Here is a 17,797-nt window from a genome sequence, read left to right as displayed (position 1 = left end):
ACAGGAGGCTGATGTTAATGTTATGGGAAATTCATGGCATATATAACTAGGATTCTTGGGGGCTTCTCTCAGGTTAATGACATGGATAGCAAACAAAAATACTGCACTTATCTTGCTTTATATTCAAGACAGTGATGAATCTCATGACCATCAATTCTACATTTCCAATGCATGATTTATATGATTAACAGCGTTATGTGGGAGGAAGTTTTCAGAATTCTGTGTCTGGTTTCATCTGTCACCGCACACAATTAAATGAGAGGGACTTGTTAACTAGATCAGCAAGTGATACCTGGTGATGTATTGTCACCAATTAGAGCACAGCAGCCTTTTGATCTAAAAGCAATGAAATGAAAATGTACGTTTTGTGTAATTAGATCCCATTCTACCTTGTTTACTTAATTTGACAAATGTTTAGAAATATACTGTAGCTTTTCCAATAAGAATGCTATAAAAGGAGTATGTATAGGGCTCAATCACACAGGCATATGGATTAGTACACCTATACAGAGGGCCATGTTTATTCCCCAGGGTGGCACAAGTGGTTTGTGCAGCCAGCCTGATAAAATCATTGACAGGCTGAAGGCTGTATGGCCTTCCTCTGTATATGGTCATGGCTCCACTGTTATAATGTATCCCAGAGTATCAACTGGATCAATGCAAGACGTGTCACTATGAGTTCTCTTATACATAGAGGATGACAGATGGAAGACACGTCATAGTAAAAACACCATTTATTTAAAATATATCATTGCACTTGCATATTAAAACTGAATCAGAAGCCGTACAAACAAATATCCAGCACAACTGGGGACCTCACCAGCGGGCTCGTGCATAGTAATGTCACAAATCCAGCTCTACCCAACACATTTTCCCGTAGCAGGCATCGACTGAGAACAGAAACTGGGAAAGGGAGAGTACTGTATTAAAGTGCATTTCCACTTTTGTTGACAAAGTATTTGTTATATGCTTCCATTCACACAGCATACCTAAAAAAAATAAAAAAAAATGATATCTTACCTTTTGGATGTTTGTTGTAGGCCTGTGGGCAGACTGCAAGCTACTCAACAATTTCATAGTGATTCTGTCTCTACTGACAAAAAGACACTCACTGAGCTTTCTGTCATTAACATACAGTAAAGAAGGCCAACTTCTAGAACTTTAACCCTTTGTTGGACTAGGCAGTGTACAAATCTATTGTACAACTGAAATAGAGATCTGTTGGCACAATGCAGACAGAGTTAATTATGGTAAATGTATCTTAGTAATTTAAAGCAACCCCATGGGTAAAAAAAAGGTTATTATGTATAGGAAGCACTTCCAACAAAAGTGCCTCGGGAGCACTCTGATATGCGAACATTAGTCAGTACCCATGGTCTGCCAACCTGACATTCTCTATTGAGAGATGGGTAGCCTCACTAACCAAAGTGATGTAGGTGGCAGACCATGCCAAAAGAAGAGAATCTGGTTATTATTTGCATGTTAATGTATACTGTAGAATTAATGAATGAATGATTTTTTATTAGGATTTAATTCTCCCTGACTTGAATGAGGTGATAACGCCAACTCACTGTACAGTAAGCAGGCTAGAGGTAGAGAGGTAACATAGAAAGATGCAAAGTTGAACCAAGAAATAGCGTTCTCAACTGCCTGGCTTATGCAGTGTGTAAATTATAAAACTCTTTCAACAGAATTATAAAATTATTAAGTAAACAGTTCACATGCTTAGCTACTGTATGTATTTAGCTATTTGTTAGGAGTTTCATTCTAGGCCAATATTTCAGAATACTGTGACACTAGTTTAACATAAATTCAAAAGTTCTCTGTGTATATTTAGATGTTTAAACATTTGTTGTAATGATGAATGATTATTGAAATGTAATACAGGAAGAATACACCAGAAATGCTAATGTATTCTACTATAATAGAATATGCTCCCATATAGCTATGCTATTTTAGCTTGTGTTGCAAATTGAAAAAGAATACAGATGACTAAAATGTGTATATATTAAATGAAGATTGTATCAAAACAAGCACCACTACCGACACAATGCTTTCTCGAAGGCACTAAACAACGCCGTTGATCAAGGATATTTGTGTTTTCTGTGAATTCTGTACATAATACTGTGCTTAAGGTTTAATGTTTATGTTCGACTCACGTCACTTTCTTTTTATTTTTATCTTATGAAATGCGTATTGATTGTTTAGATATGTTTTTTTTTTCCAGGATTAATTTATTTTACATCTATAATTCACATTTGATTTTCTTCCCTTTTTATTGCAATGATAGAATTTCCTTGAAATGTTTTCAGTGTATTGACAGCTAACAAAGAAAGACATCTGACAGCATAAGCCTCTTCACACCAACCTTATTTATAGAGTGTAAAAGTCACATTTGTCTTTCTTTGTAGTGTTAGATGTTATTGTCAGTTTTTTGAACAGAAGCATGCATCCTGGCAGCTTAAGTTGTTCATTTAACCCCTATGATGCCCACTTATAAGATAATACATTTTGTTTGCCCTTTATGTTTAAGTTATCTTTTAAATATCACGGTCTTTACCAGAATGGTATTATTTCAAACCTTGTCCTATGTTTCTCCAAACAGTAATGCGAATATTGTTAAAAGTAATGGGATAAAAGTGTTATGCTCATATTGGCTGGAAGAATCTATCTTGAAAAATAAAAAAGTGCTTTATTACAATTTGCATGGCCATCATACCAGTGCACTGTTGCAATGTTTTTGCACTGCTGTCACATCAGTAAATAACGCAGCTAGTAATCTCCAACCATTAAAAAAGAAATTCATGCCACTTTTACATCACCCTTTATATGACCATGTACCTTCTTGGTCGCAACGCTCCAATGCCTTGGATATTAAAAATATGTTATCATCAACCCTCTAAAACAGTATACAGTATAAAAAATGGAAAATAACTTACTAGAACAAAAAATGCAATTTTCAGGTTTTTTTTCTCTTCTTTGTAATACTAGTTAGTAGGATAAGATCACGGTAGCATAATATTTTCACCCATTGGCATGAAATAGTTTTCACTTTTAAAATATAAAATATGGAGTGAAAACTCTAGAGCAGTAGAAATGAGAGACACTTTTAAAGTATTTAATTCATATTAAAATAAAACAAAAAAGGTTACCTTTTCTAACTAGGCCTTGTGGATTTTTTTTGTGACTAAAATGCTTTCATTAATAGTTTGCACTATACATAAAGCAGAATCCAGTATACCTTCAAATCATCTACTCCCCTTTTAACTAAATCTCCTTTCAAGAAGAAACTGCATTGTTGCTAGTATACTTTCAAGGTAACAGAGCAGAACAAATAGGTTAAATTGAACTACAAGCAGAACATAAAACTGAGTAATGAATAAGTATGAAAGCTACGGAACTATGTCTGCATTTTGCCTTTGAACATGTTTGCCAGAAAAAGCTAATGCTCCATTGCAGCTCATGCCAGGGGGAAGTATGGTGGCTAAGTGGTTAGCACCCTTTCCTTGCAGCTTTAAATACAAGTTTTAATTCCAATAAGAGACCCACTGAATGGAGCTTTTTGTTCTTCATTTGTTTGTGTGGGTTTTCTCAAAGAACTCAGGTTTACCTCAACAATCCAAAAAAGCACAATATTGGTAGGTGCAGTGCAATGGTTGTCTTGAAGTTTGCATGTGTTTGCCTTTGGTAGGGAAATTCCTTCAGGGTCAGTTCCTAATGTCACTGTTTGTATGTATCATATTATGATGCTATATCATTACAGTAAATAAATAAAATGAATTAATGTCAGACTACACAAAACTCACAAAGGGCTTTAAAAAAGGGTGTTTATGTTTTTTTTTTTTTTTTAAATCAGCGTTCAGGAAATCAATCAAGCACAATGTTTAAACCCCCACCAGCCTTTCAATGGTACTTAAATGCAGTAGAGGAATCTACCACTATTCCTACATGAAACATTATGAAACATTGCCCATTGCGAATGAGCACTACCTAGAAATTATACATGACCATTGTTAGTGTATGTAGTAAAATATGGACATACATAATAAACTAATAACAGTGTACATTTTCAAGGTTGAATTCTTTTTTTAAACCAATAGGCTTTACAGAGACCCTGTCCCCAATTTAAAGAATTGCAAATAAAAGCACATAAAAATCAAGTATTAAAAATGCTTACTTGCAATGTTTTTCTTTCTAAACTTGCAATGTGACCTTGAACTTACTAGAACTACAAGTCCAATGAGGTATAAAAGTTACAAGCATGACTCCCAAAGGTATAATGGGATTTGTAGTTCTGCAACAGCTGGAGGGCCACAGGTTGAGCACCCATTCTACAGAGTGCTGGAACTGCTGAAATTACATTGGGTATAGAAAAGTATCACCCCCCCCCCCCCACCTTTTAAATAAACACATGTTGCTTTGCAGCCTAAAGTAAAGACCGAAACTGTTTTTGTTTTATCCAGCTGTATTTACTCAGTGCGACTTCTAACATACAAGTAAAATATATAACCAACATGTCAGAATAAAAATAAATACATCAAAAACAGAATCATTGTGCTTAGTTGGAAGAATTATTTCCCCCTTGAATCACCTTTTTGCTTTAAATACAGCCTTTAGTCTGTTGGGATATGTCTCTACTAACTTTGCACATCTAGACTTTGCAAAACGTGCCTTCTCTTTTTTGCAGAACTTTTCAAGTTCAGCTAAATTTAATGGTGACGGTATGTGGACTGCAGTTTTCAAGTCATTCCACATATTTTTAATGGGGTTTAAGTCTGGGCTCTGACTAGGCCCTGCAAGGACATTCACCTTTATCTCCTTCAATCACTGTGTGGTCATTTTTGCTGTGTGCTTTGGGTCATTGTCATGTTGGAAGGTAAACCTTCTTCCCGTTGACAACTTTCTAAAAGAGGGCAGCACATTTTCCTCAATAATTTGATGTCAGTTTGCCCCATCCATTTTTCCTTCTATCCTGACAAGAGCTCCAGTCCCTGCTGCAGAGAAACACCCCCATAATTCATATTACCATCTCCATGCTTTACTGTAGGAATGGTGTTATTTGGATGGTAAGCTGTATTCAATTTCCACCAGACATAGTTTAGTGTTGAGATCACAGAATTTAATTTTAGTCTCATCTGACCATAACACATTTTTCCATGTGGTCTCATAATCTTCAAGGTGTGTTTTGGCAGAGTACAGTTGTGACTGCATGTTTGCCTTCTTGAGGAGTGGCTTTTTTCTTGCAACCCTCCTATACAAGCCACATTTGTGGAGAGTTTGTGTTATTGTTGTCACATACACACAATGACCACTCTTTGTCATAAATTCCTGCAACTGCTTGAGGCCCCGTACACACGTCCGAGGAACTCGACGGGCAAAACTCATCGTTTTGCTCGTCGAGTTCTGTGTGAAGTCGCCGAGGATGTCGGCGAGCCAACTTTCCTCATTAAACAACGAGGAAATAGAGAACATGTTCTCTATTTGGCTCGACGAGGAACTCGTCGGCTTCCTCGGCCGAAAGTGTACACACGGCCGAGTTTCTCGGCAGAATTCAGCTCCGATCGAGTTTCTGTCTAAATTCTGCCGAAAAACTTGGTCGTGTGTACGGGGCCTCAGAGTTGCTGTAGGCCTCTTGGTAGCCTCTTTGACTAATTTCTTCCTAGCTCATTCATCCAGTTTGGAGCAATGTCCTGATCTAGGGAGGGTCTGTGTTGTTACAAATACTTTGCACTTATTAATAGACTTCACTGTGTTTCATTAGTAAAGCCTTTGAAATGTTTTTGTATCCATCTCCTAATTTGTGCCTGTCCACAACTTTACACTGGATATCTTTTGACAGTGATTTGCCACCCATAGTTTTCTTAAGTTGCACTACCAGGCACTGAAATGCTCCAGGAAAGCTCTTTTCATGCTGAGCTAATCAAAATAACCGCAGCTGATCACATTTGAAAGTCAAATGACTGAGTGTTATTGAAAGGGGGATTAGCTACACCAGATTGAGTTTACAAGTCATTTTATGAGGGGTGATCCTTTTTCCAACTCAGTGATTCTGTTTTTGATTATTTATTTTTTTTCCCTGACATGTTGGTGTTATATCATTCACTTGGATGATATAAGTAAATTCTGCTGGATACAAAAAAAGTCTGTGGCTGTCTTAATTTCAGGCTGCAAAGCAACGAAATTGGATTTTTTTTAAAGGGGGTAATTATTTTCTATACCCGCTGTACATCTAAGATGGCAGCAGCCAACAGGAGTCTCTGGGTATACACAAAGGAAGACTTTTCCAGGGAATACAAGGCATAACATATGTTAAATGCAAAATCCCATGCGAAGATTTTGTTGAAAAGAATGGCCTGGAACTGTTTAAGGTATCCCAGCTTAAAAATGTCAAAAATTTTATTTTTGCAGTTTATTTTCTCTTTGGGCCATTTTCTTCTGGTATTTGTTTATTTTAGCGCAGAACAATGCACTATATTGTATCTGGGCTAGCCCAGATATGGTGTTGTTTGCAAAACACACATTAAAAAAGCCAATCCCAGTAATTCTCATTAGTTTTGCCACTAAAATTGATTTCAAGAAAGGCAACATGGTACTGAGAGCTCCTCCCTGATCTTCCATATCTTTATTACATTTTACATTTGTTTTCAATGCGATGCTGTGTTGGAATATCATTGTTGCAATACTCCATACGCTGAAGGCAATTTGCTCATTTTTCTTTCAATATGGTGGTTTGAACCACAGGGAAGAATTGGGATGTTACTGTAGGTGAGGTTCTAATCATCTTTTGTATTTCCTCTCGTACCACCCCAGAAGATTCTTAAGCCGTGAGGAAGTTAAGCCACAAGCCTTGTCAGTTTCCCTCCATATGCATGTTGAAATAGCACTTACAAAATTAAATTTGTACCAAAAGTAATGGTTTCTGGTTTGCAGTTGGGCTTTTTGGGGTATGAGGCTGTTTTTGCAAAGGAGATTGTTAATGGATGTGTGACTGCTACAAAGGGGCTTACTGGATGTATGTCTAATGTATGTGTTTTAATGGATTTTAACAAATGGTTAAAATAGTGACACCCACAAGATGCCCCATATGTGATTTCACATAGCAAAGATTGAGAATGCTAATTATGTCCCGTATGTCAAGTACATTTGTGTCTTTGTTCTATATAAAAAATGTTATCCTTGAAAATTACACTTCTGTTGCTGTTCTATATGTATACATTTATTATTTCTAAAACTTGTATTCTAATGTTGTTCTTGTTTTTTTTTTTTTGTTTGTTTTGTTTTTCTACTCTCTTTTATCAATGGATATCAATCACTCCTTGTCGGACCACTATATTTCTACCTGTCGAAACTGTTTTGAAATGAAATTTTCCTCTGATGGACCAAATTTCCTTGTTTCCTGCTGCTGAATGGTTTCTTCCACCTGATCTGCTTGATCTTACAAATCAAACCTTCCTCCATGTTCATCATCTGCTCTTGAAAATCCTTACATTTCTACTTCTTCCTACTGTCAACCTCGGGAAAGCAACGGAAGAAGCGTGGGATGAGGGTGGCTTCTGTATGCTAGTAAAAAAGAACAACCTGTGTATAAGGAAAGTACTTCAGCAACTCTGCTGCAGAACATGTACACTCAAGGGGTGATTTAGCTGCTACTACTGCAGAGGGTCCCACTTATTAGACTTCTAGATTTTTCATATTAAAAATAAAAAGTCACCTCTTTCTTTTATTCTCTTTGCCCTCATCCCCCCTGTTGTGGGGGGGAATGGTGAACTGTTTCGTTGGAACTTCAAAGAAACAAACAAAAAAAACTACAACAGACCTACCTTGTATTGCTGGGTGTTTACATTCAAGCACCTGGATTGCAGTCAGTATTGTGTGACCAAAGCATTGATGCCAAAATAAAGAGTCAGCTAATGATGTGATGTCAGCTTAAAGGTTTTTCCTTTTGTTGTTCGTTGTTTGGTCTACCTGAGGCAGGATGGGCTATGGCATATTTTAACCCCTTTAGTGTCAAGATGACTTGCCATTTAATGAATTTGATGATTTACGTCTTGTTTTTTTTTTTCTGTGAAATATAAACAAAAAATTATTTATCCACTAGTTTTATTTTTCTTTGTTTCTGCGTTTTTGTTGCTGAAAACAGTCTATCATTGCGGCATACGGACAGTGCCTATATCTGATAATGTTTAAGAGTGAAAGAGGGCATAACTAGATTTGATTTGGTTAGATGTAGCTCAGGGTTTGCAAAACAGTAATCAAAGAATACATGGGAAGCATTGGCTTTGAGTTTTTACCAAGATTAATAGATTTTTATTAAAGTGGTAAGAGTGTACCTTCTTAAACTCCAACCAGTACTCTTTTTTATTTTGTTATAGAGTGGGAAAGTAGTTAGAATATTGGTAAGATTTTTATGCCTATGTCCCATTTGGGGAGATTTTCCATCACCTAATCTGTAGGTATTGGGATAGGAAGTGATTAAGGTCTCTGAACAGGAGCACAGACAGCCATAACAGATGTAGAATGGAGCAGGTAAGAATTTATCCTGAACTAAGATAATGTTATGGCTGGAGTCCTACTTTAAAACTGTGACCAACCACAAAAGACAAAAATAGTAAAGAATTTAACATACTATCATTATCGTGTCATTGCTGAATTAAAAGCATATCTGTATAGCAAAGCTGTGACCTTCAGAATGTTAGATCGCTCTCACTGTATTACATGTTGCCAAGTAAAACCTACAGATTACGCTATTAATTAATTTGAACTATGAAGAGCTGAAGAAATTTTGCTGTAAAATCATTTTATTAGAGCAACCAACATGAACTCTGTTGTGTGTACTGAAATATTACCCCCAACCTTATTTTTTTTTTTTATTAGGAATATCTTATGTAAAAAAAAAAATAGCCTAAAAGTTATTGATAGCTCTTGTAATAATCTTATTTTTGGGGTTTTATTGTCCTTAAAGCGGAGTTTCACCACACATTTGGCACCTTTCAGGGGGGAGCAGATACCTGTCTAATCCAGGTATTTGTTCCCACTTCCGGCAAAAGAGCACTGTAGTATCCGCAGGAATCTACGCCATGTCCTGCCCCTCCTCCCCCCCGCTGATTTCTTGGACACACACAGCTCCCAGAAGACAGCAGGGATCACTCAGAACACGCAGCATGAGCACAGTAGGGAACCAGGCTGTGAACTTCCTGATTCCCTTACTGAAGATGCTGGTGTCTCCACCCGGAGCCAAGGGACGGGTCAGCTTCGGGCCAAGACATCGTCGACTCCCTGGACAGGTAAGTGTCCTTATTTTAAAAGTCAGCAGCTACATTATTTGTAGCTGCTGACTTTTATTTTTATTTTTTTCAGGTGGAACTCTACTTTAAGAGAAACCCACAGGCCACCAAATGACACTAGGCTTAGTATACCTGTCACTGTAATTTTAGAGGCTGTTTACATGTAACCTACTGATCCTTAAACGGCAGAGCCTCCAAGGTTTTCTTCTGTAGCACCAATCTTTCCAGGAAGGCTTGTAAATGTTATGCAAATTATGGGATGCACTGCAGGGAGTAGATGTATCTCATATCACTACTCATTGTCCTAATATGTTTCTCCTGGCCTTTATATGAGCATAGGTGTATAGTATAGGTATAGTATTTTTTGGGATGCGGCAGATGTGAATAGGATAAGCCCTAGAAAACTGTGGGTCTCTGCCATGTTAAGCAGTACTTTATCTTCATGAGTTGAGCTCTTGACTCACAAAATTCAAAAAAAGTCTATCTCTGGATGGATTGCATAAGAAAAAGATTCCAGGAAGTTGGAAGATTCCCTTGGGCTGACAATACAGATTCTTTTTTTCCTTTATTTTTGCTTTTCACTTGTTAACTATACACTACTAATATGGTAAATTCTTGAATCCTTTGCATTGCTTGTAATAAGTGGAATATATGGCCAGCATATCAAGTATAGATGTGTAAAGAAGTCTGGAAATTCATTGGCAACTGCAGAACAATATAAGCAATATGTTGGCTGGTCTATTTTCACTTCAATTTCTTCTAGCCTAGGATCATGCAAAAAAGTGCAATTTTTCTTTTATGTAACCGAGTAAACCTTATAACATAGGCATTGTTTTAAAAATGTGATTTAAGTTTTTTATGCTGGATAAATCATAAAGGTAGACTAACATGTCTATTTTATAAAAACATCAATAGCCAATAGCAACAAATCACATTTTAGCTGTGCTACATTGAGGGGAAATTTTACTGGTAATTGTAGGTTACTACAGTTTGCACTTAGTAGTTTTACTTTACTCAACATGTGCACTTTGCACATAGTTTTTTTTATGAAACCTTATCACTTCCAATGTTAATAGGTACCAACTAAAATTCAGGTAAATTCTCATTGTCAAATAAAAAAAATGTCTGATGTCTTCTGGAAAATGCATGCCTCTTTCAAATAGGCTAACAATATGATACAAAATCCAGAATTTTAACCTATACATAAGTAAGTGGGAAAATGTATTTGCCTGTGTTGCTTATAGCAACCAACTAGTAAGACACTTCTCTCAATTCTCTAATTTGCACTGGAAGCTGAAACCTCATAGCCTTCCCAAAAACCCACTTAAATGTGAAAGATGTCATCAAAGTGACTTTTTTGCCTGCCTTGGTTTGCGTTAATGTAAGGATTGGCACAAAAAGGCTATATGTACTGCTTCCAGCTGGCCTAATATGAAACTGTAAATAACTTCATAGGAGTAGGATTAGATTTACATAGTGAAAAAAGTATGTTGCACATTATGCTTCCTGGTGTTTTTCCCTTTGTTATTTGATAAATAACTGCAATGCTAAAAGTGGCATAAATTATGATGAACATGTGGCACACATCTGCTGAAAAGTGCACTTTTGTCAGTCTTATCTGCAGTGCTTCATAATGTTTTCTGCTGCATAACGCTCTTAGCATTTCCTCAATTAATCTTGACATATTTTAATATGTTATTTCTGTACCAAATTTTCTGTTCATTCAGATTCGTATGTCTTGCATTGCTTTAATATTTTGGAGTTCTGCAAACCTCTTGCTTACAATGATATAATGATGAGATTAGGAGATTGATATAACTGATATTATGCAATTTTCAGTTATTAGCAAAATGTGGAAATTTAAACTGAGGATCAACTGCAGAAGGTATAATAGATCAGTTTGTTTCACTATGTAAAAACAAATAACATGCATTGCATGTGTGCCTCTAATTAGCCTATTAATTAGAGATATCCCCTATATACTGTAATTGATTCATCAAGAAATACTGATATAAATGATGTATATGTTGTGCTCCCAATTATCTATTCTGCATCTTAAAAGACCTGGTAAATTCCTCCAATGTGACCAGTGGAGGAGGAGACTAATGCTAACTAACTGCTGACTGCAGATGGAAGCAGATCTTCTGACTATTGTTTTAAACAGGAGAACCCTTAATGAATCAATTAAAGTGATATTGGTCTCGTTTTTTGTTTGTCTTTTGAAAATAACAAACATGTCATAATTACTTGCTCTGTGCACAGAGCAGCCCAGATCCTCCTCTTCTCGGGTCCTTCGCAGGCGCTCCTGGCCCTCTCCCTCCTAAGGAGTACCCCCACAGCAAACAGCTTGCTATAGGGGCACCCGAGCAGAGCCACTGCTCTGTGTCCATTTAGACACTGAGCCGTGACTCAGCTCCGCCCCCTCTCTCTCCTCATTGGCTTACTGACATTGATTGACAGCAGAAAGAGCCAATGGTGTCCCCTGCTGTGTCTCAGCCAATCAGGAGGTAGTGTTCCCGGACAGCCGAGTCTCTCGTGCAACATTGATGGATCGAAGTGGGGCTCAGGTAAATATTAGGAGGGCTGAGGGGGGACTGCTGCACACTGAAGTTTTTTTTTATCTTAAAGTAGAAGTCCACCCTAACATTAAAATCCCTGCATCTACAGACATCCACAATCTAACACTAACCCATCTAGCCCTGTAAAGAAGAAATCACTATACATACCTTTTTTGAGGTCGATCTGACCTCGATTCCACATTGAGCTGCCAGGTGTGGCTTCGCTTTTGAGGCGGGTACAGGGGACACAGCCGACAACGGAAGCCCCATGGTAAGTCTATGGGTGACGTCACTCCCCATTTATTTCACAGCCATTGTCGGCTGTGTCCTCTGCAGAGCTTCCAGTGCTTGAAACCGGATCAGATCAGCTTCAAAAAAGGTATGTATACTGATTTTTTTTTTTACTGGGCTAGATAGGTTAGTGTTAGATCGTGGATGTCTGTAGATGCAGGGATTTTAGTGTTAGGGTGGACTTACACTTTAATGCAAGATCTTCTGCCTTTAGAACCACTTTAACTATGTATTTTCAGGATCCCTACCAGAGCATCAGAGAATCCTTTTTCTGTAAATACAGATGGTATGTTGTGGTCGCTTCCTCTGATCTTAGTCTAATACAGGATTTAATAACAATCCAAATATGTATGGAAATATTGTTGCTTGATTACAATTTGTTAAATAAAAAAGTACAAGTGGACTTATTTAATATAAAGGTTTCCAATGGTAACGAATAACATTTTTTTTTTTAATTTTAATACATATACTGGAGGACTGAAATTAAGACTCTGATTTATTGCTACTAGCAGCAATAACAGTACTTAAGGCCTGGCTCTTAAGAGAAGACTATTTTTTTTAGCTTTAGCGCTTTCACTTACAGTGTTCCTCCCCAGTACACCTCCATATGTAGAATATAGTCTTTTGTTTGGACACTCAGAAGTTGTCAAAACAAACCAATATTTGGGGACCACACTATCATTTTTTTATCAAGACAAATTGATAATAAAGGGATCTTTTAGCAGTACTGGTTTGTAATGACCCCTCTTTGATGATCGATTAAAAGAAAATTCTACATATGTGGGTTGCTTGTGAAGATTTTTTTGTGAACATTTCCTATTCTCTTGTCACCAGGACCAGAAGTAAGGAGGGAAGCTCTGACACAAGGACTCACACAACAGTTAAAACATTAAAAAAAAGTTCTAACTCTTACCACTCTATCCAAAAATTTGCATTTCATATATACCGCTTGATAAATCTCCATGCAACATGTGCTTATATACACTGAGCAAAATTATAAACGCAACACTTTTGTGTTTGCCCATATTTATCATGAGCTGAACTAAACGATCTAAGACTTTTTCAATGTACACAAAAGGCCTATTTCTCTCAAACATTGTTTACAAATCTGTCTAAATCTGTGTTAGTGTGCACTTCTCCTTTGCAGAGATAATCCATCCACCTCACAGGTGTGGCATATCCTTAGGCTGGCCACAATAAAAGGCCACTCTAAAATGTGCAGTTTTATCACACAGCACAAATGTTGCAAGTTTTGAGGGAGCGTGCAATTGGCATGCTGACTGCAGGAATGTCCACCAGAGCTGTTGCACTTGAATTTAATGTTCATTTCTCTACCATAAGCCATCTCCAAAGGCGTTTCAGAGAATTTGGCAGTTCATTCAACTGGCCTCACGACTGCAGGCTACGTGTAACTACACCAGCCCAGGACCTCCACATCCAGCATCTTCACCTCCAAGATCGTCTGAGACCGGCCACCCGGACAGCTGCTGCAACAATCAGTTGGCATAACCAAAGAATTTCTGCACAAACTGTCAAAAACCATCTCAGGGAAGCTTTTCTGCATGCTCGTCATCCTCCTCATCGGGGTCTTGACCTGATTGCAGTTCATCGTCATAACCGGCTTGAGTTGGCAAATGCTCACATACAATGGTGTCTGGCCTTTTGGAGAGGTGTTCTCTTCACCGATTTTCATTGTACAGGGCAGATGGCAGACAGTTGACTGTGTGTATGGCGTTGTGTGGGTGAGTGGTTTGCTGATGTCAACATTGTGAATCGAGTGGCCCATGGTGTCAGTGGGGTTATGGGATAGGCAGATGTATGCTATGCAGGTGCATTTTATTGATGGCATTTTGAATGCACAGAGGCCCATTGTTGTACCATTAATCCACGACCATCACCTTATGTTGCAGCATGATAATGCACGGCCCCATGTTGCAAGGATCTGTACACAATTCCTGGAAGCTGAAAACATCCTAGTTCTTGCTTGGCCAGCATACTCACTGGACATGTCACCCATTGAGCATGTTTGGGATGCTCTGGATCGACGTATATGACAGCTTGTTCCAGTTCCTGCCAATATCCAGCAACTTCACATAGCCATTGAAGAGGAATAGACCAACATTCCATAGGCCACAATCAACAACCTAATCAACTCAATGCGAAGGAGATGTTCTGCACTGAGTGAGGCAAATGGTGGTCATACCAGATACTGACTGGTTTTCGGACCCCCGACCCCAACAATGTAGTAAAAATGCACATTTTAGAGTGCCCTTTTATTGGGGCCAGCCTAAGGCACACCTGTGCAATAATCATGCGGTCTAGTGAGTGAGTGAGTAACTTGTATAGCGCTGATTATGCGAACTGAATCGCCTCAAGGCGCTTGGTATCAATTTCCTTCTATTTGGCCTTCAGAATAGGTGGGTCTTGAGTTTTTTCCTAAAGGTCTGGTGATTCCCTTCCGTTCGGATATTAGTTGGTAATGCGTTCCACAGTCGCGGTCTTTGGACTGCAAATCTTCGTTCTCCTTTAGTCTTGTACCGGGCCTTGGGGATTTGTAATAGATTTTGGTTAGTTGAGCAAAGAATGCGATTGGGGTTGTGATATTTTATTTTCTCACATAAATATTGGGGGGGGGGGGCGATTCCTTGTACACATTTATGTGTCAGGCAGAGGGCCTTGAATGTGACTCGGTCATTTACGGCCAGCCAGTGGAGGGACCTCAGGGAGGGAGTAATAGATTCCCAGGTTTTTTTTTCCTGTTACCAGTCGTGCCGCCATGTTCTGGATGACTTATAAACGGGCAATCTGATATTTTGGGAGTCCGAGGTAAAGGGAGTTTGCATAGTCGAGCCGGGAGTTGATTATTGTTACCACCACTACTGCGGTGTCTTCTTTCGGGATGAAGGGAACGAGTCTTCGTAGCAGATGCAGAAGATGGTGAGATCCGCTGACTACTGACCCAATTTGTGCATTGATTGTCATGTCGGAGTCAAAGGTGACTCCAAGGCTTTTGACTTTGGTGCTAGGGGTAATGGTTTGTCCCAAGATGGGCGGGGGCGTCTATGTCGTCCTAGCAAGTCTCTTTTGGTTTGCGTGGAGCAGAAGGAGTTCTGTTTTTGATCCATTGAGTTTAAGGTGACTCTCCGTCATCCAGTTGTCTATTAAAGTGAGGCATTTTTCTAGACCGAGGTATTAGTCATTTTTATTGTTTATACGAAAGTAGGAGTTGAGTGTCGTCAGTGTAGGAATGGTAGAGTAGGGCCTGGTTACTGATAATTTTGAGGAGTGGGCGAAGATAAATATTGAATAGCACGGGCGACAGGGGTGACCCTTGAGGGACTCCACATGGCACGGTACGTGCTTCAGAAGTGAAGGGTCCTAGTTTCACTGTCTGGGATCGATTTTCCAGGAATGGTGAGAACCAGGGTAGATCCAAGTCTGCCACTCCAGCTACTTCTGTGAGGCGAGTCAGCAACATTTTGTGGTCTACTGTGTCAAAGGCAGCACTAAGGTCCAGCAGTATCAGAAGACATGATTCTCCTTCGTCTTCTGCTTCGAGAGTGTCATCCCATATTTTGAGAAGTGCTGTTTCCGTCCCGTGACCTGGACGGAAACCCGATTGCAGTGGGTCCAGTAGTTTGTGGGTGTCTAAATGGTGTTGTACTACAGCTTTCTCCATAATCTTGGAGAGGATGCTGAGGCCGGTTATAGGTCGACAGTGGTTTGGGTCTTTAGGGTCGAGGTTGTTTTTTTTTAGAATGGGTTTTGTTATGCCTTGTTTTAGGGAGGTTGGCACCATGCCTTCCTTAAATGATTGCTTTATAAGGTGCGTGAAAATATTGGCACATTCTTTCAACAATTTTGTGGAGATTATGTTATTCAGCGCTGTACTGTCTCGCAGGCTACCGATGATATTTTTAGTGGTGCAGATGGAAATTGGCTTCAGTTTAAATTTTATTGATTGAAGAGTATTTAAATTAATATTACCTTGTTGATTTGTAGGGATGGGATTAGCGTTTTTTTTTTTGCTGAATTATTTCACAATTTTTTTCAATTTTATTGATAAAAAAATACGATAATTCATTGCAAAAGTCTTGTGTTTCATATTTCGGAGCCTCTAGGCAGGCTGGATTCATGGTTTGGGTGACTAAGTTGAAGAGCTCGCGAGGGCGGTTCAGGGCTTTTGCGAGGATGTTTGAAAAATTTTCTTTTTTTGCTTTGAGGATTTATTTGTGATATTTCTTAGTGATTAATTTGTAAATTGTGTGGTTTTCCATGATTGGGTTTCTTCTCCAGGCACCTTCCCCTCTTCTACGTTCTTGCTTCAATAGTGTGAGAGCGTCATTGAACCAACCAGGGTTGTTTTTCCGGATGAGCACTCTGCGTTTCGTAGCGATTTTGTCTGCAGTCTGTAGTAATGCTTTGTTGATGGAGTTGAGTGTTTTCACTGTTGATTGATTTTGATTCATTGTTGTTATTTTATTTAAAGGGTTTGTCGTTTTTTTGAAGACGGTGTTGTTAGTTATTTTGAATTTGATTGCATGGTGATCTGTCCAGGATAAGGGCTTATTCTCTGTTATGTTGACGTCCATATCCTGTCTGAAGATAAGATCGAGGGTGTGACCTGAAACATGCGTGGGCGCACATATCAGTTGCTGCAGACCTATTCCTTCCAATTGGTCAATGCAGGCATTGGCAATGGGATCTTGTGAGGAGTTGGCCCAGAGGTTGAAGTCCCCAAGTAACAGGAGGTGTTTGGTATTCAAGGTGTAAGTCCAGATAAATTCTGTCAGTGCTGTGAGGAGATGCGTCTTTGGTCCTGGCGGTCTATAGCACAGTCGTATGTGTCCTGGGGTGTTGTTTGAAATTGTAGAGTGAGCGTTTCCAGGAACGGCAATGAGCTCTGTAGATCTGGTTTGGTGAGCGAGAGGTGAGACTTGTAGATCACTGCCAGGCCTCCTCCTCTTTGCCCAATTCTTTTCTCGGTTAAGATGCCATAATTAGCTTTCACAAGTTCTCCTAGAATGGTGTTACAATCCAGTGTTAGCGCGCTTTCAGTGATGAAGAGGCAGTCTATGTTGTGTTGGGTGATGAAGTCGTGAATTTCCTGTGTGTGCTTGACTGCAGATCTTGTGTTGATCAGGGCGCATGATAAATATTGTAACTGAGATGGTGCCATCCTGTTTTTGACGGTCGATCATCGATTGATTCTTAGCAGTTGTTCTTTTTGTAGCATTTTTTGAATGGTGTCTGGTAACGTTGCGGCGGTTTTCCTTAGTCCACGAATGTTTTTGGCAAAGTATTTCATGTTGAGCATGATACCAAAAACGCAGAAGATGACGTGATGGTTAGCGATGATAACGCTGGTGATAACGACGGCGGTGACTAACTGGTGAACCGTGCTGATAATGATGATCAGTGGTGGTAAGGTGGACCCCCAATCTAACCCTCCTAGTTGATCCAGAGCAAGGTGGAGAAAAAACCCGCAAGCGAGGCCAATTTGCTGCAGCCGGGGAGAAAAAAAATTCCTTCCTGATCCCTCTGAAGGCAATCGGGTAAACCCTGGATCAACTTGGTGCCCGAGGCCTGGGTCCTTACCTGTTTGTAAGTGGAGCGTGGAGACGTGATGCAGCTTATGATCCTCTGGTGGAGGTGCGGTAGGTG

The 17,797-nt window shown here is 39.1% G+C and overlaps 1 protein-coding gene across 3 annotated transcripts in view; it reads left to right on the top strand.

The window, feature by feature from the left end:
• PCSK5 (proprotein convertase subtilisin/kexin type 5) overlaps positions 1 to 17,797 on the top strand; it is a 508,063-nt gene that overhangs the window by 311,157 nt on the left and 179,109 nt on the right. The window contains exon 21 of one of the 3 annotated variants that reach the window (XM_040356101.1): positions 7,532 to 8,090. The exons of 1 other annotated variant lie outside the window; for it this stretch is intronic. In XM_040356101.1, coding sequence (XP_040212035.1) covers positions 7,532 to 7,638 — 107 coding nt within the window. In that variant the 3' untranslated portion in view covers positions 7,639 to 8,090. Of the gene's footprint in view, positions 1 to 7,522; positions 8,091 to 17,797 lie in introns of those variants that run through there. One more of the 3 variants, XM_040356092.1, reaches the window with a different exon arrangement.

The sequence above is a fragment of the Rana temporaria genome, chromosome 1, assembly GCF_905171775.1.
Source record: "Rana temporaria chromosome 1, aRanTem1.1, whole genome shotgun sequence".
NCBI lineage: Eukaryota > Metazoa > Chordata > Amphibia > Anura > Ranidae > Rana > Rana temporaria.
This window is presented reverse-complemented; position numbering and strand designations above follow the sequence as displayed.